The sequence below is a fragment of the Bombus pascuorum genome, chromosome 11 (genome assembly GCF_905332965.1).
Source record: "Bombus pascuorum chromosome 11, iyBomPasc1.1, whole genome shotgun sequence".
Classification (NCBI taxonomy): Eukaryota; Metazoa; Arthropoda; class Insecta; order Hymenoptera; family Apidae; genus Bombus; species Bombus pascuorum.
The window spans coordinates 7035754-7058292 of record NC_083498.1 but is presented as its reverse complement, the minus strand read 5'-3'; the positions used below and the strand labels follow the sequence as shown (position 1 = coordinate 7058292).

The 22539-nt window shown below is 29.9% G+C and overlaps 5 protein-coding genes across 7 annotated transcripts; all 5 read right to left on the bottom strand.

Annotated features, from left to right (window-relative positions):
• Positions 1 to 2459: 2459 nt before the first annotated feature.
• LOC132912102 (cullin-associated NEDD8-dissociated protein 1) lies at positions 2460 to 8548 on the bottom strand. 2 transcript variants are annotated; one of them, XM_060969214.1, is made up of 17 exons: positions 8263 to 8548; positions 7518 to 7687; positions 7109 to 7322; positions 6715 to 7007; positions 6480 to 6642; positions 6120 to 6393; positions 5531 to 6037; positions 5169 to 5452; positions 4922 to 5053; positions 4684 to 4852; positions 4305 to 4593; positions 4043 to 4241; positions 3714 to 3971; positions 3460 to 3648; positions 3123 to 3366; positions 2911 to 3057; positions 2460 to 2835 (listed from the first exon to the last, which is right to left on the bottom strand). In XM_060969214.1, the coding sequence occupies exons 1-17, from the start codon at positions 8302 to 8304 to the stop codon at positions 2702 to 2704; spliced, it is 3708 nt and encodes a 1235-aa protein (XP_060825197.1). In that variant the 5' UTR covers positions 8305 to 8548; the 3' UTR covers positions 2460 to 2701. The 2 variants fall into 2 exon arrangements, with proteins under 2 accessions (XP_060825197.1, XP_060825198.1); XM_060969215.1 differs by lacking the exon at positions 8263 to 8548 and having other exon boundaries at positions 7109 to 7340; positions 7518 to 7647.
• Positions 8549 to 9079: 531 nt separating this feature from the next.
• LOC132912039 (PCNA-associated factor-like) lies at positions 9080 to 9902 on the bottom strand. Its single transcript, XM_060969136.1, has 4 exons — positions 9720 to 9902; positions 9420 to 9491; positions 9233 to 9354; positions 9080 to 9167 (listed from the first exon to the last, which is right to left on the bottom strand). Exons 1-4 carry the CDS (start codon positions 9754 to 9756, stop codon positions 9117 to 9119), a joined length of 282 nt encoding a protein of 93 aa, XP_060825119.1. The 5' UTR covers positions 9757 to 9902; the 3' UTR covers positions 9080 to 9116.
• A 563-nt stretch (positions 9903 to 10465) lies between these two features.
• Positions 10466 to 13855, bottom strand: LOC132912036 (succinate--CoA ligase [ADP-forming] subunit beta, mitochondrial-like). Its single transcript, XM_060969133.1, has 7 exons — positions 13695 to 13855; positions 12639 to 12898; positions 12403 to 12565; positions 12065 to 12329; positions 11680 to 11984; positions 11481 to 11600; positions 10466 to 11399 (listed from the first exon to the last, which is right to left on the bottom strand). The coding sequence occupies exons 1-7, from the start codon at positions 13758 to 13760 to the stop codon at positions 11229 to 11231; spliced, it is 1350 nt and encodes a 449-aa protein (XP_060825116.1). The 5' UTR covers positions 13761 to 13855; the 3' UTR covers positions 10466 to 11228.
• A 658-nt stretch (positions 13856 to 14513) lies between these two features.
• Positions 14514 to 16580, bottom strand: LOC132912035 (succinate--CoA ligase [ADP-forming] subunit beta, mitochondrial-like). The gene is made up of 6 exons (XM_060969132.1): positions 16201 to 16580; positions 15958 to 16120; positions 15430 to 15697; positions 15046 to 15350; positions 14826 to 14945; positions 14514 to 14754 (listed from the first exon to the last, which is right to left on the bottom strand). Exons 1-6 carry the CDS (start codon positions 16578 to 16580, stop codon positions 14551 to 14553), a joined length of 1440 nt encoding a protein of 479 aa, XP_060825115.1. The 3' UTR covers positions 14514 to 14550.
• A 14-nt stretch (positions 16581 to 16594) lies between these two features.
• LOC132912038 (protein kinase 4-like) lies at positions 16595 to 22359 on the bottom strand. 2 transcript variants are annotated; one of them, XM_060969135.1, is made up of 5 exons: positions 20301 to 22359; positions 18885 to 19480; positions 18642 to 18808; positions 18303 to 18489; positions 16595 to 18194 (listed from the first exon to the last, which is right to left on the bottom strand). In XM_060969135.1, exons 2-5 carry the CDS (start codon positions 19464 to 19466, stop codon positions 18003 to 18005), a joined length of 1128 nt encoding a protein of 375 aa, XP_060825118.1. In that variant the 5' UTR covers positions 19467 to 19480; positions 20301 to 22359; the 3' UTR covers positions 16595 to 18002. The 2 variants fall into 2 exon arrangements, with proteins under 2 accessions (XP_060825118.1, XP_060825117.1); XM_060969134.1 differs by having other exon boundaries at positions 22175 to 22359.
• Between the last annotated feature and the right edge of the window lie 180 nt (positions 22360 to 22539).

The following is a 22539-nucleotide window of genomic DNA, read 5'->3' as shown; positions in this document are numbered from 1 at the left end:
AGTAGGTTTTTTTTTAACATTTTCCTTTTACATTATAATTATCTGACGGACAATATTTAACGTTCAATATTATCGTTTGTGTAATGTTCCAGATTTTTTCATCTCATATTATTATCAATCAAGTGATATTTATATCCTTCGTATATTTGTTATGAATATAATTGCATATTTAAGAATGCGATACGTTTCATTAGATTCGATATGAATTTACAAGATAAATTCGGGGATAACTTCGCGGGAAGAAAGCGGTGCATTATTCGAATGGAAGAAATAAGAACAATGTTACAAAGAAGAAGAAGTGATCGTGGAAAAAGAAGAAGAGGAAATGGACGAGCCGGATGGCGTGTTTCGACTGCGCACTAGCGTTATCCGGCAATTGCTGTTTTTTTACTCGCTTGATTTCAAATGAAGGGGTACCATCGGCAAACCACACAGTGATGAAAGATATTCGAGCAATAGACATGTTTCCAAGCTGTCCCTTAGTCGGTGACACTCACGAGAAATTATAGTTTGACTTTCAAATCTAAGAACGTCATCTGCTTTTTCCTAAATTTCAATCAGTATGAAATATTAACAAGATATAATTATGAAATAAAATTTGAATAATTCGATTTTGTTACGTTTTTTTCAGTTATAAATAAATTTGTTATACAGGATAAGTTGTTGTACAATACAAATGAATAAAAACGGCTAAAAGAAAAAAGAGTGTGAAACGTGACCACTATCAGTAAGGCCAAGGGACCAACATCTTTCCTTTTCATAAGAGAAGATTATGTACTTTAAAATTAAATTGCTCATTTTCTATTACTCCGTAACTCTATAGCTTTTAAATGTTATAAACATTGTAGTATATTTAAACAAACCTAGATAAAATTATAAAATTTCTAATATTGAAATATTTTAGGGAGTTAAGTAGCTATTTGAAGCGATTCGCTGTATGAATGAGTCAATGATGATTATATTATTTGAAAACAAACCTCATATAGAGCTTCTAACGTTCCATGGGAAGGTACATAGATAATTGATGGTTAAGTATTCATCGGGTTGGATTTACGTGCGCTATAGCATCACACAAACACGCTAGGCATCGTCATCCGAGTTAAAAGCGGCTCAGCGTAGAGATGCTACGTGATTCCCTGCAATGTTAGAAATTTCGATGCCTTATGATTCGGAGAAATTTTTATATCTAGTCCATACAGTTCTCACGTATATAAATACCGAGTAGTGGCCTAATATAGATTTCGTGATAAAAAATTGCGTAATTAACTCTTCTTAGTAATTTCCTTTTCATATTATAACGATAGCCTTTCATTACTAATTGTTTAAACATACATTAATTAGTTATTCACTTGCTATTTATTATTAATCTAATCTCCTCAGTATAAACAAAAGACTTTTCTGTAATGATATTACATATTTACCACATATTGTTTAAATTAAAAGTATGTTCTAAAGATAATAAAATATTTTCGGAACCGTGATTAGCAACAGGTTTCGGAATTAGGTGAAGGATTACGAAGCTTACATACGCATGAGGATCATCGTACGAGCTCGCAAGAAAAACAAATCTGGACTCTTGCGTTAAATGATTCAATAATCAATGATACAGCGAGCTTTCACAGTTGCCATATGGTGTATAACAATACTGATCCAAGCTTCTTATCATCCAGAAACAAACAATTATAGTTCAGAATCGCAAATTCTATTTCCAAATCTTTTCTAATTATTTTCAAAATACATTTTATAAATTTACAATTATAGGAAAATTCATAATAAATTCTAACTACACAAGGATAAAGATAATTGCAGAAAGAAATATAAAAATGAATTTATCTTCATTATTTTTTGGATTCAACATATTATATTTAAATTAAGAAGTTTCAATTATGTCAGGTAAATCGAATGACTATCCATCAACGTAACTATTAGCAGGTCTTAAAGACAAAATTATCAAGCTTTATATTATTACAGCTGTAACGTAAGATTAAAGGCTGTCGACCGCAAAATATTTGGCAAAGTACCACCCCCGAAGTGTGTATTCCTTAAGCTTCATTTATTTTTGGAACGTCTTTACTGACACTAAAGATGTTCCATTTCGATCATAATATTAATAGCATGACTCAACATTACATGAAACATATGGACATGCATAATATTTGTACAAAGTATACTTTTTAACGCGAGAATTGTAATTAATTTGTGATTTATTTTTAAATTACCAAAATTAAAGATTCTTAACTTGTAGCTCGCAAATGCATGTTTATTTGGAGGGAAAGTAGTAGTTAGCCTTGCTAATAAATTTATTAATGAATCATATAAGTAGGTCAGCAAATACAACATATACGTGCGTGAGAAGATAGCACATTAATCATAAATTTTTAAGTCGGCTTGTACAACTGGAAAACAATCTTTGGTGTGTTTCTTTTTTCCGTAAAAGCAGAATTAATTAAACCAAAGCATTGTTTTTCACATTATTTATTGTTAAAGGAAAGATCATTATAGTAAGATGCTTACAATTGGCAAATTTATTTTATAATTTATACATGACGTATTACATGAAACCACATTCATCTCAAACTACAGTTCGGATCGAAGATAATAATGAAAAAATAACGTATAGAAATAAACTATGAATAATATGACCGTGGATGCTTAGCTAACAGCGATCTATGTAAAATACAAAAAGTAAATCATAAACATTTTAGCTCTGATCCATCACATTGGTTTCATTCATATTACTACCAGTACAATCTTTTTGGATTATCTCGAAAAGTGGTTGTAAATCGGGCGTTGATTTGATCTGCGTTACAAACTCGCTCAACGATGGATTTTTGTCTGAGAAAAGAGAAAAAGATTAGGGAATCAAACAACAAAATTAATACTGACGCGTAAGAAAATGATTTCTTTTACCAGCATCTGGAATAGTTAACAATGCTGCCACAGCTCTTAATGCCGAACGTTTAAGTTCATCTTGTTTTTCATATTCCTGTTTGACCGAATTTGCCTTTACCTTCAGTGTACAAGTGCTTTTTAATGGTTCAACTAATCGTTCTAACCCTACATATTATTCAATATTTCATTAATAAAAATCAATCAATTTATAATTTATACTATACACTTACTCTGCAAAACTGCTGTAGGACATAATTGAGCAAGTCTCGCAGTCATTAGATAAGTTAACATCTTAATGTCATAATGATCTCTGAGACCATTCTCAACGTGATTTAAAAATTCGAAAACATCGAGACGATCCAAACAAGAGTCGAGTAATGTATACATGCACTCGAATGCTGCCTTTCTGAGATCTAAGCCATCATCTACTGTATGTTTGAAGGGACCCATTTCCACCTCTCTTATTAGTTCTTTCTACATTTAAATTATTTCATACACGTAAAATAATTATTGACTAAATAATTAATTAAATAATGATAATTAATTAAATTATTCCTTGTTAAATACCTTTATCTTAGTTTCAGCATAAAGGTGTGGTAACACGGAATCTAATAAATCTCTTATGAGCATTGGTTTATTATGTGCTGCTGAATTAAATGCAACTAGAGCTACCCTTCTGACATTCAAATCAGGATCTTCCAAAGCAACCAAGAAACTATCCATACGTTGTTTTAACATGGCATCGATTTGTTGTGGCTGTAAAAAATTTCATAAAGAATTAAGTAATTTATTTTAACAAGTAAAACCGATGTATGAAATACCTGGTCAGAAATAGTAAATTTAACAGCGGTAACTGTAGTAGTTCTCAAAAGAGCAGATGTTGATTTTAATGACTCTTGTAATCTTGGCAGTAAAGTAGCGGGATCGATCAATGTAAGTTTTCCTAAGCACTCTGCTACAACGTTACGGGTACCTTCTTCTGTGCATTCACAATGCCTGTACAAAAGCATCCAAATCGAAGGCACGAAATTTTGCAAATGAGATACCCCAGATGGACTAGCAGATTGACATGTAATTATCTGCAAGCCATTAAATTTTCAAAGTTTTAAATGAAAATAAAACAAAGCTTAAAATATTTAATAAAGGTTACCTCTTTCAACGAATGTAAAAGAAGATATTGACGCTTTGGTTGTGCCTCGATTTCTTTCAAAATGAATGGCAAGTATTTTGGAAGATTACCAACAGCTATGTTACCCAATGTATAACTAGCTGCTGATTTTACTTCTTCTGAATGGGAAGAAAATGAATTCAAAATTATATGTTTCAGAGAACTGATTTCACTCAAATCCCTAAATAGAAAATAATTTAAGTGATGTGAACAATTTAAAATCGACATAATAATATATACTTACACATGTCTACCTATTTCACCAATAACCAATAATGCAAAAATATGCTGTGCATCACTTTGAGGATTTTGAACGTCTTTTAGAAATTGCTCGACCACCGCTTGAGCTTCTTGATGCCATGTGATTGTTAATGCAGCTGCACATTTTGCAAGGGAATGATAAGCTTGTTTGTGAAGTACGGATTGACTAACAGGGGCTAACAACATTGAGAGCAATTCTCTGTAACCAAGACCTGGTATATCTGCTTGTACTAATGCTTGGAAAAATTCCAACATCGAATTCAAAGCCACACCTAATACATGAAAAAGAATTCATTATTAACATTTTTATTATACATATATATCTTACATATTTTCTAGTTAAGTATTTAAATATACATTACCTTGTAGAAGTGGAGACTTCACCAGAACTAATATTTCAGGAAGGATGTTATCAGAAACCCTTGTAAGAGCAACTGGATGTAACTTCGCTATGGTGGTGAGAAGATTAAGGGTTAATTGCGCAATATGTAAATCGGTCTCGTTTAATAATGCTGGTAATTCTGTAGTAACCTAATAAAATACTCTATTATGATATGGAATATTAAAGTAGGTACTGATCATTATTTTCCTATTTATTACCTTATCCAATAAATCAGCGTGAAGAGTAGAGCTATAGTTTCGAACCAAGGTATCCAGAAGTGGAAGAGAACATAATTTTAAAGCCCGTTGATTTTTTCTCAGAAAAGATCCAAGAATTGGAATTGCTTCTTCCTATAAAAAAATACAGTAAAATGAAGCACATACAATAATATCAAAATAGTGTAAAAATGTTTATCAAAACAAAATCTAAAATATTAATCTGTAAAAGACAATATAGCGTACATACCATAATTTGATTAAGATCTACTCTTAGAGGAGACGCTGCTATACATGTCAAAGCTTTCACCGTCGTAAGCCGAGTGATCTCATTACGTAGTCTATCCAGGAATATAGGAAGGCATACATGCAATTCGTCAGACAAAGTGTCTCCAAAATGTGCGAGAATTTGACCCATGCATGCGATTGCTCTTTCCTTTACTTCTTGATCAATATCTGCTGTTCGCAATCTCATTAAAGTGCAACGATATATTTCCCCAGATAATGATGTAAAATCAAAGTAACATGTTTTATCTGAAATAATATTTATGACAACGAAATAAATTTTTTATTGATTCATTTATAAATCTATAGTCAAATAGATTTGTTTACCATGTGGCCTGATTACTTGCACAAGTTGTTGTAATACCAGCAATGCTTCTGCTGTAATTTTATAAAACGGATCTCCGACAGCTAATATAATCGGTGGCGCTAAAACTGCCATATGAGCGTGAAATACTTCCGGTTGATGTGTTATCAATAACGTATGTACAAATGCCAATGTATCAATCTTCATATTGGACGAAGAATTTTTGTCTCCCAAAGAATATTGTATACCAGGTATCAATGCAGGTATATGATTACTTAAAGCACCGGGCAATACGAGCACTAATTCTTTCAGCAGTGAGAAACAATCTTGTCGCGTTTTAATACTTTTTTCTTTCATTTGACGATGGACAGCTTTCACGATTAACGGAACTTGTTGCTGTAGCAATGCAATAGGTCCATCATCATCTTCCATTGCATCTGGATCAAGAGCCACACCAGTAGCTGGTCTTGTTTGTCTTAGAAGTGCAATGTATGCATGGAAAATATCAGACTTTACATTTTCCTCCCTTTCTACAAAAATATAGTTGTATTAGTAACAATTTAAATAACATTAATTTTCTATTGAACTGTTTTTATTGTGTGCAAAGGATACCTTTAAATCTTGAAATCAAAGCCGGAGAAACAACTTTATAAAGTTCGGGAAGAAGCTCCCGTCTACTAGACACAACAGCTTCCAGGCACTTTGCAGCTGCCCTACGAACTTTCCAACTCATGTCATCATCATCTGAATATTCGTCTTCTGCGTCCTCTTCTCCATCTTCTTCTACTTCCATCATAATATCTTCTGCATCGGACATTTCGTTCATATCATCATCGTAATTGTAATTTGGATCATATGTAATGTAAACCAAACAGATTTCTATAATCTAACAAAGAAATAGAATTTAACGCAAATTTCTGAATAATTCTAATGAATCTAAAATGTTAAAATTACTTAAGAAAGTGTCCGCACTTTATTTATATGTGAAGTAATTTCTTTAGGGCATCTGTATACAAAAGATTCAAATGCTTGCAAACAATACTCTCTCAACTCATCATCATCCTCATTACTATACTGTACAATTAATGGCATAACTTTTTCTATTTGCTCTCCAAATCTGTGCCCTGCTTGACGACTGAAATTTAACAATAAAAATAGGACTTATATAGAAAAAAATGCAGTAGTGATTAGTCATAAAAATACTTACCAAATGGAAGCAATGCATTGTATATAAGTACGTATTACATTTTTTGCTGTTTGAGTATAAAGTCCTTCAAGTAGATGATCTACAAGTTTATTGTACAAATAATTGTTGCTTGAAGTTAAGAGATGACTCAAAGCTATTATAGTACGCTTTCTAACTGCTTGACGAGGAGAAGAAAGTTGCGGCAACAATGCGGCCAAAATAGTGGAATGGAACGTAATTAGCAAAGCACCAAATCGAGACAGTAAATCGGCCATAATATCGAGTGCTTCGAGTTGTACGGATACATCCTCCTGCTGTATGTGATAAAGAATTATTTCTTTTATTCTGAATATGTTATATAAAATTTTATTAATACTTTAAGATGAGTTATTATAAGTTTGAAAACATTAATTACTTTTTCTATAGCACTACTTAGTCGGCCGGTTATTCGTTTACAAACATTTGCAACAAGTGCACTGGATCCCAAAGGAAGCTCAGATATTACAGTCTTCAATCCAATACTGGAAATATCCCTTAATTGTTCTTTATCTGATACCATGTTAATGCATAAGGCATCTACAATAGTTTCCACCTGGTACTCCTTTACCTTATTGACTAGTGGGCCCAAACTGAAATCGGACACGTTTCTGTAATCGTGTCCAAATACAAAGAAAATCTTGCAAACATAATATGCGTTTCGAACACACAAGCAATTACATACATTCAATTTTAAAAAAAAACAACTAATGCTAAAAATTAACACATAATATTATTACGAAATTTCAAACTAAAAAATTCACATCTAAATCTAAATATAAGTGTACCATTTTACAGCAAGATTTTGTACTTCTCCATTTTTATCCTCTAACAGTTTTAGAAGCATTTTCACAACTTTACGTTCTGAATCATCATCCAGTTTAATATTGTCTTTTTGGAGTTCGCTCATTAAATCATTGGTTGCCATAAATCTGAAGTCCTTATCGGTGGATGTCATCTAAGACAATAAAATATGAGTTAAAATATTGATATAAAACCAAAACAATGAATAAAATTTTGAAATTAAAATTACTTATAAAAATAAGCAAAGAATGTATTGTTCCATTTGATAATAAAATATATATTAAATTAAACTAATCAAATTACTAATAATAAACAATCTATCAACTAATAATCATTAAACATATATAAAACTTTGGATTATTCGAATGAAAGATAAAAACAATACATATATAATATTATCTTAGTGACAGCTGAAAACACCTTTGTTTCTTGCTGACAATGAATTCATGAATCTGTACATTTTTGGGCATATAAAGTATATAATGACAAAATATTATATTGTAATTAAAAAAAAAAATAATATTGAACAAGCATAATATCGTTATTCGTACTGAAAATTAGAAAATCATTGCTTATAAGAATAATTGCATATTTTTTTAAACAATAAAGCGAGGTTATGTAGAACTTCAATATCATCATCGGATCAAGTGTTAACATCCTCATCAATTTTACCTCAGAATAAAAAACGAAAGGATTTTCAACGTATATTTCAAAAAATATGTCAAATACCTTTTCTAGCAGGTTTGCAATTTGATAAGAAACACTAGCCATGATTGAAAACTTTTTTACAGCCGGTTACAGTTGTCGTTCCAATATTTCACGTTATAATGAAACGAAAAGAAAAAAAAATTACGAAGTTCCGTCGAAGCAGACGACACTGAACTTGGTTACGTTTATTCGATAGAAAATCGCGTCAGAAACTGTATTTTAATGAAATTTCACTGTCGGCAGCATTTCAATACTGCGAATCTTTACCGCAACTTGGACTGCCAAAATTTTGATAGGAAATTGCGTTCCTAAACTCTATCGAACAATAACCGCTGAAAAGAAACATCGCAATATAGCTTCACGATTGGTTCATTTCTCTCTGACGCGTTTTACTTCGCTTAAACGGTTTCTTACACTTTGATATTCTTTTACAAGTTCGAATAACAATAATTGTATCTGCGATCTAAAAAGTTAAATAAAAAAGGTTAATTCTATTAGGTTATAAAATAAATGTTTACGTTTCCTTCATTTATGATAATTTTATTTAAACATATTACAGTATTGTCCTTTAAATTATAAATACTATACTTATGATATTGATCATATTTCAAATGTTGAGTAAACAGATATATTTAGTCTGCTTTGTATTTAATTTACCTAATTTAATTCTACTTTCAGCATTCAGATGCTTGTATTGTTCATTCTTATCTTTTTACTTGTCTCATGTTGTTTAAAATTAAGAATTCTTTGTTGTTCATTGTGATAAAATATAAAATACTTATACCTACACTGGTTTAAAGAAATAAATAACCTTTTGTACTGACAAATAACACTATGATAATACCATAACAATTTAACAACAATTTTACACATCTTTAGTCCGACTCATTTTCTACTATTTGGCTAGGACATTCACCAGCAGCTTCCTATTATTTAAAATAATGTATTTTATTATCTAAATATATTTATTGGTAATACCATCATTATATACCTGATCTTTTGACAAATCTTTAGATTGATTCACAGAACCTTGGTTGAGAAAACATGTAATAGGCTTCTGCCATTCTGGAGTTTCCCTTGGATGATACGGATTACCACCTGAATAACTTTTTCCTAAAATTACGATTGTTTTAAATTTTGAAATTATACCTTTAATTTAATAAAATTATAAATTTTACCTTTGTTACTGCTACTTGATTTCTTAATTGGTGTACTTTTCGTAGTTTTATGTGGTGCTTTGCTACCAACAGCTACAAATAATAAATATTAATGAAATTTTCGTAAAATTAATTATATTCTGGTACTTTAACAATTAAAAGTGATAATATAACTTGAATAAAACTATAAAATATTTGTCAAACATAATAATACAAGTTTAAATTAACAATCAAAACCAACTGAAGTGAAATAACAAAGAAACAATAGAAATTTTTTAAATAATTTACTGAAAAAGGTGAATTTTTAAAAATTTGTTTTACCTTTTGTAGGGACGCGATCCGCCTTTGTTCTCACCATTTTTTAAATATTAAGGATATAAACTGAAAAATATAAGAAAATAAGTGACTTTGGAAAACTTCGTTATAATACATTAGACGATATTCAAAATGAATAACCCCTGTCCTTTATTACTTGTTACTACCAATAGCAAATAAGATGAACATCAAACAGGAAGGCCAACTTCAAAAGATCCTAAATCAAAAACAAACTACGACTGTTACTACATATTTCCTCTGATACTTCGTTTCAAATACTTTAAATTAAATTTGTAGATAAATGAAAAGAACAGTCATCTTATAATAATGGCATATTTTTATTGAAAAAAATAAGTATTACCGATCATAATAGTTGCATTTAAGCAAAAATACTTTTAAAAGATTTCACATTTGGAGGAACATGATAAATTTTATTTGAAATATTTTTATGTTATATTTAAAATAATATTACATTTGCTAATCGATAACTTTCTTTTTTGTACAAATTTCTTCCAATAAATTAAATAATAATATAATTTATTTAACGATGCGATATATTTTGTAATATATCTATAACATAGATGCAACAATACTATATCATAATTATTTCATTATTATATCATCACCATATCATGTCATAATATTGATACGTTGTAATCTGATTATTTTGCAATGATATTATGTTTCAGGGAAGCAAGAAACGTGAACATCATCTTACTTTCAACTCATTAATAAAATAAAAACAAAACAAAATTACGTAAAATAATTTATATATGTATACATATAACTACATATGTCTATATTACATTAAACAGGCCCTTTTTTCTTTTCAAATGAGATATGACAATCATATCTTGCGTAACATCTCAATTATAACAATTTTTTGTGGATGATTATATAAAAGGTTTTCGTTTTTTGGACAGTAGTAGTCATGTACTTTTTGTTAACATATATGTAAGTTTTGAAAGAATATTGAGTACACTTTCGTGCAAAAGATATGACTATGTCAGTAAGTGTATATTATGTAACTTAATTTTAATACTGAATCACAGAAACCCCCGTTAATTGGGTAAGCAATAAATTACATTCTTGAAGAAGCCTGCGTACTTCTTGGGAACGAATTTGTGCTTGTATTGAGAAGGAAGTAATTCAATTTTTTAGTATTTTTTGCAATATTTTAAATGTAGAAGATCGTAATTAAGTAGAGGTTTAGTTTTTTTTTCTCAAATGTACAAATCCGTAATTAAAAATTGCGATCACATTCATCTCTTTTTATGGAGAATATAAATGTTTCAAACATCGAGCAAAACAAAAGTTTCAATGAACTTCCTTTCCATTCCACTTATAATAAAAACATATATGAAGTACTCAAATGTTATTCTAAAGACAGCACAGATGTGACATTCGAAATTATTAATCTAGTTATTACTTTCAAATGTTGTTCCAAACATTTAGCAATATGAATATATCCTCGAAGTTCTTCTGATAATACGCAAATAACAATTTTTACTATATTTATGAAATCGAAGGTATTTCAAAATTAACGCTAAGATTTTCAGATTGTGCTAATTTAACAATCGTTGATAATTTAACCGCAACTCGGGCAGCTTCATCAAGATCATCTATTGGTACAATTTTTAAACCTGCATTTGCAATAAGAGCTTTTGCTTCATCTACATTTGTACCCTGAAATGGCAACAAAATTATATACAATTAAATTTATATCAATTACTCCAGTAAAGTATTAATATGTATTTAGAATTATACCTGTAATCGAACAACAACAGGAATTTTTAAGCTAAGTTCTTTAGTTGCGGCGATAATTCCTTCTGCGATAACATCGCATCTCATTATTCCACCAAATATGTTAACCAAAAGAGCGTGGACCTATAATTGATAGAAAAAAAGAATATTTATCAATCTTATCAATATTAGAAATAATAGAATCTATGTTATGCGAACCCACTCGTGAATCTGATGTAATTATTTTAAATGCTTCTTTTACGGCGGATGTAGACGCACCACCGCCTACATCTAAGAAATTAGCTGGTTCACCTCCATGCAATTTTATGATGTCCATAGTAGCCATAGCTAAACCAGCTCCATTTACCATACAACCAATGTTACCATCAAGTGCAATGTAATTTAAATCATATTTAGCAGCTTCAACTTCTTTAGTATCTTCCTGACTCCAATCTCTTAAGGAAAATAGTTCCTTTTGCCTAAATTCAGCATTATCGTCAAATCTGCACTTGCAATCCAAAGCAAAATCTGTATATTAAAGAATGCAATTTTTAAATGTTACTTTTTATAATGTATAGTGAATTATAAATTTTTAAGATTGAACTTACATTCTCCATTAACATCTTCTGCTAAAGGATTCACTTCTAATAAAAGAGCATCTTTCTTAAGAAACATCTTATACAGATTCATGATGATGTTAGAAATATAATCTTTAACATTCTGAAGTCCAAGTTTAACAGCAATTCGATCTGCTTGCTCTTTCGTAATACCCTTATGTATATCAATGGGTTCATACATGATAGCACTAGGATTTGTTGCAGCAACTTCCTCAATATTTACACCACCTTGACTTGAAGCTATTATGACTGGACCCTCAAATAAAAAATTTTTTAATTAAATAAGCTGCTCTTCCATTCATTGAAATTACATTTATTTAGCAACTTACACCAAAGGCTCTTTCCATCATAACTGCAAGATAGTATTCTTTACGAGGAAACATTCGTTGTGTAACCATCACTGCATTGCATATCCTACCTGCTTCTCCTGTCTGTTTGGTAATTAACAATTTACCTAACATTTGACTGGCTAATTTTTTTGCTTCTTCTGGTCTATAAAAAAGAAAGAAAAATTAATTTAATGCAAAGCATACATATCTATAATCACCTGAGCATAATAACTTACGTTTCACACATCTTTACACCACTAATGCTAGTTCCTTTAAAATGTCCCTTTCCTCTGCCACCAGCTAAGACTTGTGCCTTCAAAACAATATCTTTGGTCTTCAAATCAGCAGCAAGTTTGGCAGCTTCATCTGCAGTTTTAGCAACTCCAAATTTAGGAGTTGGAACTCCAGCTTCATTTAATAAACTGTAACTGATGTGTTCATGAACATTCAAATTCCTGACTGATTGCTTTACTAAGTTGGTTTTGCACCCCAGTATCTATATAAATGAAATAGCAAAAATGGATCAATGACAGTAAATAAAGCTTGTGTAACATATATGATAATAATAGACATTAATTGTTTAGTACAGAAGAACATAAATAACAAGAGCAAAGAAGTACAAAGATCAATCAATGGTAATGACCCACATACTTCTAATCGCATACTTGGCACTTGTACTTTATTTTGTCTTGGTAAAGAAATACTCTAACTAATCAAAACAGGAGAAAATAACAAACAGTGAGTATAGGTATTGAAAACAAATGATATAAAATTGAATACTGAAGACAATAAAAAAAATGCCAAAACACCTTTTTTAAAAAAAAAAGAGTAACTTCGTAACAAAACGAAGTAATCAATAATGACGATAATCGATTATTCGAATTTCAAATTTTCAAAAAGAATGACAATTCTTGGTAGTTTGACAAGTAGTGTCATTTTTCACGTAATTGAATAAATATTAATTAAATACGAATGTACGGAACAGAGTCAATGACCAACGAATCAAAGGTTGATTGTAAAAATGTCCACGCTCATATTGCACAACTGTCATATTCATATTTCGTAAAAAAAACTTGGTTTAGTGCAAGGCCACAATCTTTGGCTTCGAATCGCTTGACCCTGGCGCTCAATTTAGCAGACTACAGATATCTAATATGGTGATTATACCACTTATGAATTATTGGCGTAAATATCGATGTATTCGTGAAAATGGAATAAAATGACATAAATGAATAGGAATTACCGTAAACGAATAATATAGTACGACACGAAAAATAGAATATTTAATGTACCTTTGACCCATTGAATCGGGCAAAATTTTCAACGATTGAGATAGTCCGAGACAACATGGTGGCCATCTTACTAAAGCCGTGGCAGTGGACTGCCAAAAGTGCCAAATGTAAGCTGCGCTGTCTACGCCTTCATGTCCCCACCTTCCTTGATATTTCCTACAAAAACATGACGCAAACTCCACGGCAATGTCGCGATGGCAGCACCTCTTTATGTTTATTTGAATTTTTTCTGATTTAATTACTCATTTGATTTCTCTCTACTACTGTATTCCAATCTTGGAATATTTTAATTATAGATATAACATTTCAATAATAAGTTCATTGTATAAGTTTTGTAAGAGTTATTATATTTATATGTGAAAAAAATATATTTAGTTCGTTTTGTATAGTTAATTTAATTCTATTGTCGCCATTTAAATACTAGTATTATTCCATTTTATCTTTCACTAGTCTTGAGTCAAAATTAAGCATTCTTTGTTATTCATTCATATAATTATAAAATACCTAAATCTACATAAATTTAAAGAAAAGTAAATCATTTTTAGTACTGACAGCCACAATTTCATGATTAATAAAAATAATATAGAAAATATATTATATTCGAAACTAGAATAAATTATTACATTATAAATTTCGAAAAAAATATTTATTCTTTACAAACATATTTACATCCACATAAATTTATATAATGTAAAAAAGATCAAAAAGGAAAGACATCTAATATTTTATAATATCCAACTTTTTTGGTCAAATATAAAATGATTAATATAAAATAAAACGAACATAATAATTATATTTATGTATGTAATATATCTTTCAAATTGTGTCTCTAAAAATATAAAAATTTATTTCATTTTTACTTTTTCTTGCTTTCGACTTTCGACTTTTCTTTAGATGTTTCTTTGGATGTGAAAGAAATGTCCAAGTTCATAGAATTTGCAGCTTTTATTATTAAAGATAATTTTACAACCGATTCAGCAGCTTGGGCAAAATCATCTACGGAAATAACTTTCAATTGTGCTTCCCGTATCAATCGATGTGCTTCTTCTACATTAGTTCCCTATATGATTAGATTAGATTAATATAAAAAAATTGTGTACAATTTTTCCTCATGTATTAGCGATGAATTACCTGCAGTCTTACAACTACGGGAATATTTAACTGTAACTCTTTGGACGCATTGATAATACCTTTCGCGATTATATCACACCTCATAATACCACCAAATATATTTACGAAAATTGCTTCTACCTAAAAATTTGTAAAATGGTTTTGAACCTTACATTACATATTTTCAAACTTATTGGCGAAAGATATAATTCGAATATTACTTGTTTTAAATTTTAAGTACCTTTGGATCAGAGATTATTATTTTAAAAGCTTCCATCACAGCTTCTTCAGTGGCACTACCACCCACATCTAAAAAATTAGCTGGCATACCGCCATTGTATTTTATTAAATCCATAGTAGCCATCGCTAATCCTGCACCATTTACCATACACCCTATATTTCCATCTAAAGCTATATAGCTTAAATTAAACTTAGATGCTTGGACTTCATTAGGATCTAGTTGTGTGAAATCTTGCAGTGCAAATAGTTCCTTTTGTCTGAACTCTGAACTGTCGTCAAAAGAACATTTACAATCTAAGGCAAAATCTGAAAATACATAATACTTATGTTATTAACTATCTTTAATTTAATAGAATGAATTCATTAAATTTTTTTTACAACATACATTCTCCGCAAATATCTAATGCAAATGGATTAATTTCAAGTAATAATGCATCTTTCTCGATGAACAACTCGTAGAGATTACAAATAATTAACGATGTAGTCTTCCTCTCCTCTCCTTCTATACCTAAGTTATCCACAATTTGATTTATTTGTTCAAGTGCTAAACCTTTCATGATATTCACTGGTGTATACGATATAGCTTCCGGATTCGTGGCAGCGATGTCTTCGATATTTACACCACCCTGTTTAGATACAATTACAACAGGACCCTATAAAGCATATTTAATTTTTACTTTTAATAATAAATTCAACGATAGTTACAATTAGACTGCAGATACTTATGTATTTATATAAAACTATACAAGAATGTGCATAAACACAAAATTACATAAATTATCAAAAGGAAAGTAAATGTCATAACATTCGGAAAATAAAACCTTCTTTCAAGTTAAAACTCTATCTGTACCAATAAAAATATGAATTTTTATAAAGATCCACAGTCTAGTTATAATGAAACATTGCAATTTACATCAAAAGATTGTTCCAACATTACTGCCATATAATATTCTTTACGTGGGAACATACGTGTTGTCACCATTACTGAATTACAAATTCTACCAGCTTCTCCAGTTTGTTTAGTTATTAACAATTTACCTATCATATTACTAGTCAAAGTCTTTGCTTGCTCAGGCCTAAAAATATATGTCAAATACAGTGTATCATAAATATAATAGCACATTATAATAGAGTTGATTTAATTGATTAAACTCACGTTTCACACATAACAACACCGCTGACGTTGGTATCTTTAAAGTGCCCCATTCCACGTCCTCCAGCAAGAACTTGAGCTTTCAAAACAATATCTTTTGTCTTAAGATCAGCTGCTATCTTGGCAGCCTCGTCTGGAGTTTTGGCTACTCCAAAAGGCGGAGTTGGAATTCCACTATTTTTCAATAAAGTATATGCGATATGTTCATGAACTTGTAAATGTCGAGTTTGTTGAACAATGACAGAAGTACGATTTAAAAACTGAAAATATTTTCTTTGATATATTTGCATTTGTTGCATGTGACTACTTAAAATAAATATTGTTACCTGTCTTCCTATTTTTCTAACACAAAATGATGTAAAAGACGAGAGTCTAATGGACATATTGCCGGCAAATAATTTTAAACAATTTTATTGCTATACAAAATGAGTTTTTCTAACACATTCACACTGAAAATTGTTTGGCTTTCCAAGAGGGGTGTGAAACAATTATTGTAAATGTACAGAACGTTATAGGATGTTTTTCTTGTAGAAGCATTATACCTTGAATTTGTAAGCTTATATAAAAAATGTGACGAATTCAGTTAAGTCGAGTAGGCGATGAATATTGAATTCTGAGAGACACTGTATTTATAATTATAATACTACATTATAAAGCAATATTTTTACAATCGAAAAGTATTTCAGTAATAAATTCTTTATGTCTTATAAAAATTATTGCATTTATATTCTAAACCACGTCACTGTAGTTGGATGGTAAATTTCAATAAACTATAAAATTATGTTTGATTAAACATAACTTTCATAGTGTAATAAAAATCCTCCTACTTTTTTTATACGTGTATATATACGTTAAATTATGTTAACAAAGTAAGATAAAAAAGTTCAATTTATATTGTATTTCTATGTATATACTATATGTACTCTGATTATGATTTCCTTATAAGCACTTATATAACAACTATTAAATACGTATAATGAAGAAAAGAAATTCATTCTACATTATATTTATATTTCATTGATATATCGTGTTCAATATACTCGAAATATGAATAATCCTCGTACCTATATTAAAAATTTATTCCACGACTCAGACTTATACTTATTTCGAGAACTAATTAGACATCCCTAATAAAATTTCTACAATTTTTATAATTCGAATATAGTTATAGCGTTCATTCTTTTTAATAATATTATACTTTGTCTCTAGATGTATTAAACTCGCATAATTGAGGCCACATTTTTCAATAAAATATATTAAGTGTGATAAAAAAATAATTCTGCCGAATTATTATTGCAACATAGAAATATATACATAAAAACGAAATAAAAATGTTACTAAAACATTTATAAAGTAGCAAAGAATGAAATATCTGTACTAATAAAAAGTTAAAATTTATTTTTAATATTAAAATATATTGCGAATTATCTTTTCATACAAAAATTTACTATGAATTGCATATTTATATGCAAATCAATTTGTATCAAACTTTTGAACTCAAATATGATGAGGTAATATTAAACATCGAATTTATTATGAATTCAATGTAGTTAATATTTTGGAATATATTTCAAACTTAAATGTTTTATACTTTAAAACTTCAAAATAATTTTCATATAGTTTTAATATACAAACGAAAAAATGGGGAACATTCGAGTTAAATAAATTGATTTCTACTTGATGTAACTTTAATATTAATGCAATGGATAAGAAAACATTATACCTAAAATCTATGTTTCAAGCATAAAATTTCTGGCCTCAACAGTCTTATATTCTAAATACAAAACAAACTTTTCTTCTTCAATTTAAAAACTAAATCTATCATTAAGCGTTCTTCCCGTAACGCCGAGATTTCCGGACAAGCTATACATGACTTCGCTGAAAGTACGATCATCGACATCTGGTCTTGCGTCTGATGATGGAGTGTTGCGTGTACGAGAACGGGAACGCGATCTTGACCTTGAACGTTGTCGACCAAACATAGGTGATCGACCAACCTGAAATTTATAAATTTCACCGTATTAAATTATATAAATTACATAGAACCTGATTTTTTAAAATTATAACTACCAGTAATAACTTATTAATCATTTTTATTATCATACCATATTCAAATTTTGTACACTTTGTCTAAATGGGGACCTTCCTCTTGGTAATGGGCGCAAACTGTTCACAGCACTTCCGTTTCTGCTTGGGGTAAGAGTAAGAGGGCGTTGATGCGTGCTAGGACTGTACTCATTTCCCAATGTATACATGAAGTTTACATTTGAGTTTGTATTTAATCGCGAGGAACTACAACATTGTATAATTTCAATAAAATCCTAATATAAAGTATAAGATTTTATAATTGAAAATAAAAAATAATTTACTAAAAAATATTTCAAATTATATGAACTTAATTGTAAGCTACTTAGAACAATAAATGTAAAGATATTTAAGCATACTTCATTCTCATTAATTTTTGTTCATATTGTGCACGTCTTTGTGCACGGGCAATTTGATCTGATCGTAATCCACCAGTAGTAAAGCGACGTTGAGAAGTTAAAATTTGTTGCCTTCTATCTGTGGATCTTTGTTGGAGTGATAATAATGACTTCCCAGCTTGTGGAATCTGCAAGAGAAGAAAATAATTAAATTAATGTCAAATTAATTACGTTTATGATTTATTATCTACAATATTAACTTACTCTGAATTGGTTTTGTAAGGATAATCTCTGGTTTTGTCTTTGTAGCAGCAATTGTTTTGCTCTTTTAACACGATTTCGGTAAGCAATTTGAGCAGGGCTTTGATATCCCAGTCGATTATGAACCGAAGTTGGATCACGTAAATTTGGTAAACTGTTCGTTCGTTTTAATGGAGTCTTATTATTGGTGAAAAAGCCTCCTTGTGTAAAAGTCAAGTTTGTGCGACTTCTACTTCGAGTCAGACCAAATCTATTACCACGACCACGGCGAACATTAAAAGTTCCTCGTGTATTAGGTTTCTGATTTAATGTTAAATTACTTCGTGATCTAGTTAAACCACTGTTTTTCTTATATCGTTTTCTCACAAAACCACCACGCACATTATTATTATTATTGTTGTTGTTATTATTGTTATTCTGCCCAGCTTGCCATGTTTGCTCTTTTTTAGCAGTTCCAACATTACGCTTTACTCTGGTACCTCTACCTCTGAGTCCACTTCGCCCTCGCACACTTCCTCTAGTGCGTTTAGCACCAGTTTTTCCATTAGTAGCCCCGGCCTTTTTCTTTTTCTCCTTTTTCTCCATCTTTATGATTTCATCTTAAAAGGAAGAAAATTCACAAGGTTTAGTGAGCGTACAGTCTTATCAGTGCATGAAGTTAATTTGTGTTAAGCTTTAATCTGGAATATGTGAAAAATTTCCTCTTGTATGGATGATGTTGAAGGACAACTCAATATGGCTAATTCAGTTTCTATTTAATTCTTTTAAGTATATTGATCTTTTTCGATATTTATTTTTGTGAATTGTTTCCCTGATTTTCTTCCAATATGTGTATATACTTTCAAAATAATCTCACTGTGTATGGTCTATGTATACACATATATCTATCAATTAATTAAAATGAAACTTAAGTAGAATGTAACTTGGAATTTCTGTGTTTATAGATCAGCCTTTAAGTTTAAAGTGAGATTTTAATTCCTTAAATCATGATATTAAATAAAAAATAACAATAAAAATCACATATTCTATATTAAATAAAAAATAACAGACATAGTGAAACACTGCACTTCTGCAGATGACAAGGTTTTACACTTTAAAATACCATTGTTTTGTATAAAATAAATAAATAAGTAAATAAATAAATATTATACATATATATATAGGAATAAGTTTAATCAGATGATATTCATATATTTTTCTTTCATAATGCACTACTTTAGAATTATATTTGTAACAAAAGATTTTATCATATGAAAAGGAACTATTTGTTGCTACATAAAAACTATTATTGGCTAATTTAATTAACAATTATAAATTTCCACATGTATTATATTCTTTATTTTCTTTCCTTCAAAATATTTTTAATTAAAACTAAATCTTCGTGCATATTAAATTGTTTATTTAATTTTATTTTTGTACTTAATAAATGTCCTTTCTCTCTGTGTTATTTTCATTGTGATCTTCCATGAGTGTTCCAATTATTTATACACTGATACATAAATTTCATGTGTACTTTCTTGCATACTGAAGATTCTTCATACTTTTGTAATTTTTCACACTTTCTATATCTGCATGTTTATCATATTTCAGTTTTTCTCTTGATTCAATGCATATCTTCAAAATATAATTTTTATATTACATTGTCTATTTTAGTCTGTTCTTCCACTTCAATTTCAATTTAACAAAAACATGTTATTCATTGTTCATTGACAAAGGAAACAGACTATCTATATTGCTATTAATATTGGTTATTACATCAATTATATTTGAACAAAATAATAATTGAATAGATCCATTATTGATGTTTTACAATAGCATAGTGGCATTATTTCTGATAGATATCTACTTTCAGTTGAAGGTAAAGTTTCTCAAGTTGTCTTCTCGTATGCAATTAGTATGTTATCCACAAAATTTTCCACTACATAAGCATCATAAACCAATATTATATTGCCTCCATTGATGTGTTGCTTGTAGACAAAAGTTTGTAGATTACATAAAAATTTCCCTCATTTGTTGAAGTAGATGCCTTCGAGTCTTACATGCAAATTAATAAAATCCAGTTATCTAATAAGTCATTTAATAACTGATTTAGATATAATATTTAATCACATAGATGCTTTTTCTTGCAGTTTTATATATCTTGATTGTCTAAACGATCGTACTCTGTCGGGCTTTTTATTTTTAATAATTTGTTTAATAAAAAATGCTTCTGTTAATTATAAATAACATTTGACATATCATGAAGTATTCATTTATATACAGTGCATGTTTTTAAGTGACAAATTGCGAACATATTTAATCTTAAACTTAAATTATTCTGGATGCACACTTGTAACATACATAAATACCATTTTCATTTATAATTTAGTTAAATTCTCGAATTCAACGGCGATTATTATTTGTCGCAGACATTCCATATACTTTCATAGAACGCGTGATGCGTTCAAAAATAAAATCGATTTGAAAATTTTCAGCGTGTTTTTATTTCACGTATAGTGTGTAGCATCTCTCAAGTCCATCAGATGAACAAAGAGAAATTCGAGGAATATGATATAGAAGAGATAAAAATACGACTAAAGTTATGCAAACGTATATCCCACGTAATGAGAAAGTTGACTTCTTTTCCGTAAATCATGAATCATAACTTCGGTTGTGTTATTATCCAAAAATGTTCAGGTTCGTAAATTTTCCATTCGACAAATTTCTCGAGTAATTGGTCAAAAATGGTAAGAAATCCCCTCACCGCCAATCCTACGTAAATCATAGTATTTTTCTCAGAATGTATAAATTCTTCATGGCGGATATATTTCTCTTCTTTACTACCACTGTCGTTAGTAGAAGCCTGTCATCTATTTCGTTCCTATTTCGTTGAAATTGAATTGGTTCTTTTGAAAAAGTCCGGAATTCATATATACTTGGTTATTCGATCATCGGTATAAATAGCGAGGACATTTTTCTTCCAGCGATTAAAAAAGACACCATACATCCTCTCATAAGTAAACATCGATTAAAATGTCTGCCTTTTTTTTGCTTAATAATTAATTAGGGAGACGAAACGATCCTGTATCAAAAGTTGGTTCATCGTCTGACACAGATACGTTTCTTTGTTTTATTTTCTTAGAGATCTATTTACCATTTTGGGTGTTAAATGAATGAAAATAAATGTGGATATATATCTACATTGTATAATTTTCATCGCCATTTTGAATTCGTGCAAAGGAAGAAACAGTAGCCGTACGCTCACCCAGGACTATCAGCAAAACTGCTAGATTTTCGAGACTCTGGCCACTTACCAAGCGACATGTTCACTTTTGCATCAATCTCAGACATATTTCGTTCGTTCTGTTTTTGTCTTTGTTATTCTTTCACACGCGAAAAATACACGAGGACCGCAAATAAATCACCCGAATACTATCCGTAACGTCACCACAGAGCACATGCAACAATATCACACGATGCACGGATCGCGAATGAACATAAATGGTCACTCACAGGAAGTAATTGCCAAATCGTACCGAAAGTTGTCGCTTCTTTCGCACCGCGAAAATTTCGAATGGGTCGGTTGCTGCCGATAATTTTCTTATTAATACATTGCGGATTTTTATACATTTTTATATTTTTATAAACATAACTAAGGAAATGACTAACTAGAAATTTG

Excerpts from the sequence above, each read along its gene's own strand:
- LOC132912035 (XM_060969132.1), bottom strand. The coding sequence starts at position 16,580 with ATGTCCATTAGACTCTCGTCTTTTACATCATTTTGTGTTAGAAAAATA. Across the intron at positions 15,351-15,429 it reads ATTAGATATTTGCGGAGAAT|ATTTTGCCTTAGATTGTAAA; the intron begins GTATGTTGTAAA and ends ATGTATTTTCAG. Across the intron at positions 14,755-14,825 it reads CCGTAGTTGTAAGACTGCAG|GGAACTAATGTAGAAGAAGC; the intron begins GTAATTCATCGC and ends CTAATCATATAG.
- LOC132912102 (XM_060969214.1), bottom strand. The coding sequence starts at position 8,304 with ATGGCTAGTGTTTCTTATCAAATTGCAAACCTGCTAGAAAAG. Across the intron at positions 7,323-7,517 it reads CAAAATCTTGCTGTAAAATG|TTTGGGCCCACTAGTCAATA; the intron begins GTACACTTATAT and ends GTCCGATTTCAG. Across the intron at positions 5,453-5,530 it reads GCAAGTAATCAGGCCACATG|ATAAAACATGTTACTTTGAT; the intron begins GTAAACAAATCT and ends ATATTATTTCAG.
- LOC132912036 (XM_060969133.1), bottom strand. The coding sequence starts at position 13,760 with ATGGCCACCATGTTGTCTCGGACTATCTCAATCGTTGAAAATTTTGCC. Across the intron at positions 12,330-12,402 it reads TGATGGAAAGAGCCTTTGGT|GGTCCAGTCATAATAGCTTC; the intron begins GTAAGTTGCTAA and ends TTTTTATTTGAG. Across the intron at positions 11,601-11,679 it reads TAATTACATCAGATTCACGA|GTCCACGCTCTTTTGGTTAA; the intron begins GTGGGTTCGCAT and ends TATCAATTATAG.
- LOC132912039 (XM_060969136.1), bottom strand. The coding sequence starts at position 9,756 with ATGGTGAGAACAAAGGCGGATCGCGTCCCTACAAAAG. Across the intron at positions 9,492-9,719 it reads GGATCGCGTCCCTACAAAAG|CTGTTGGTAGCAAAGCACCA; the intron begins GTAAAACAAATT and ends TATTATTTGTAG. Across the intron at positions 9,355-9,419 it reads ATCAAGTAGCAGTAACAAAG|GAAAAAGTTATTCAGGTGGT; the intron begins GTAAAATTTATA and ends TCGTAATTTTAG.
- LOC132912038 (XM_060969134.1), bottom strand. The coding sequence starts at position 22,211 with ATGTCTGAGATTGATGCAAAAGTGAACATGTCGCTTG. Across the intron at positions 19,481-22,174 it reads AAAAGTGAACATGTCGCTTG|ATGAAATCATAAAGATGGAG; the intron begins GTAAGTGGCCAG and ends CTTCCTTTTAAG. Across the intron at positions 18,490-18,641 it reads CAAAAATTAATGAGAATGAA|TTCCTCGCGATTAAATACAA; the intron begins GTATGCTTAAAT and ends ACAATGTTGTAG.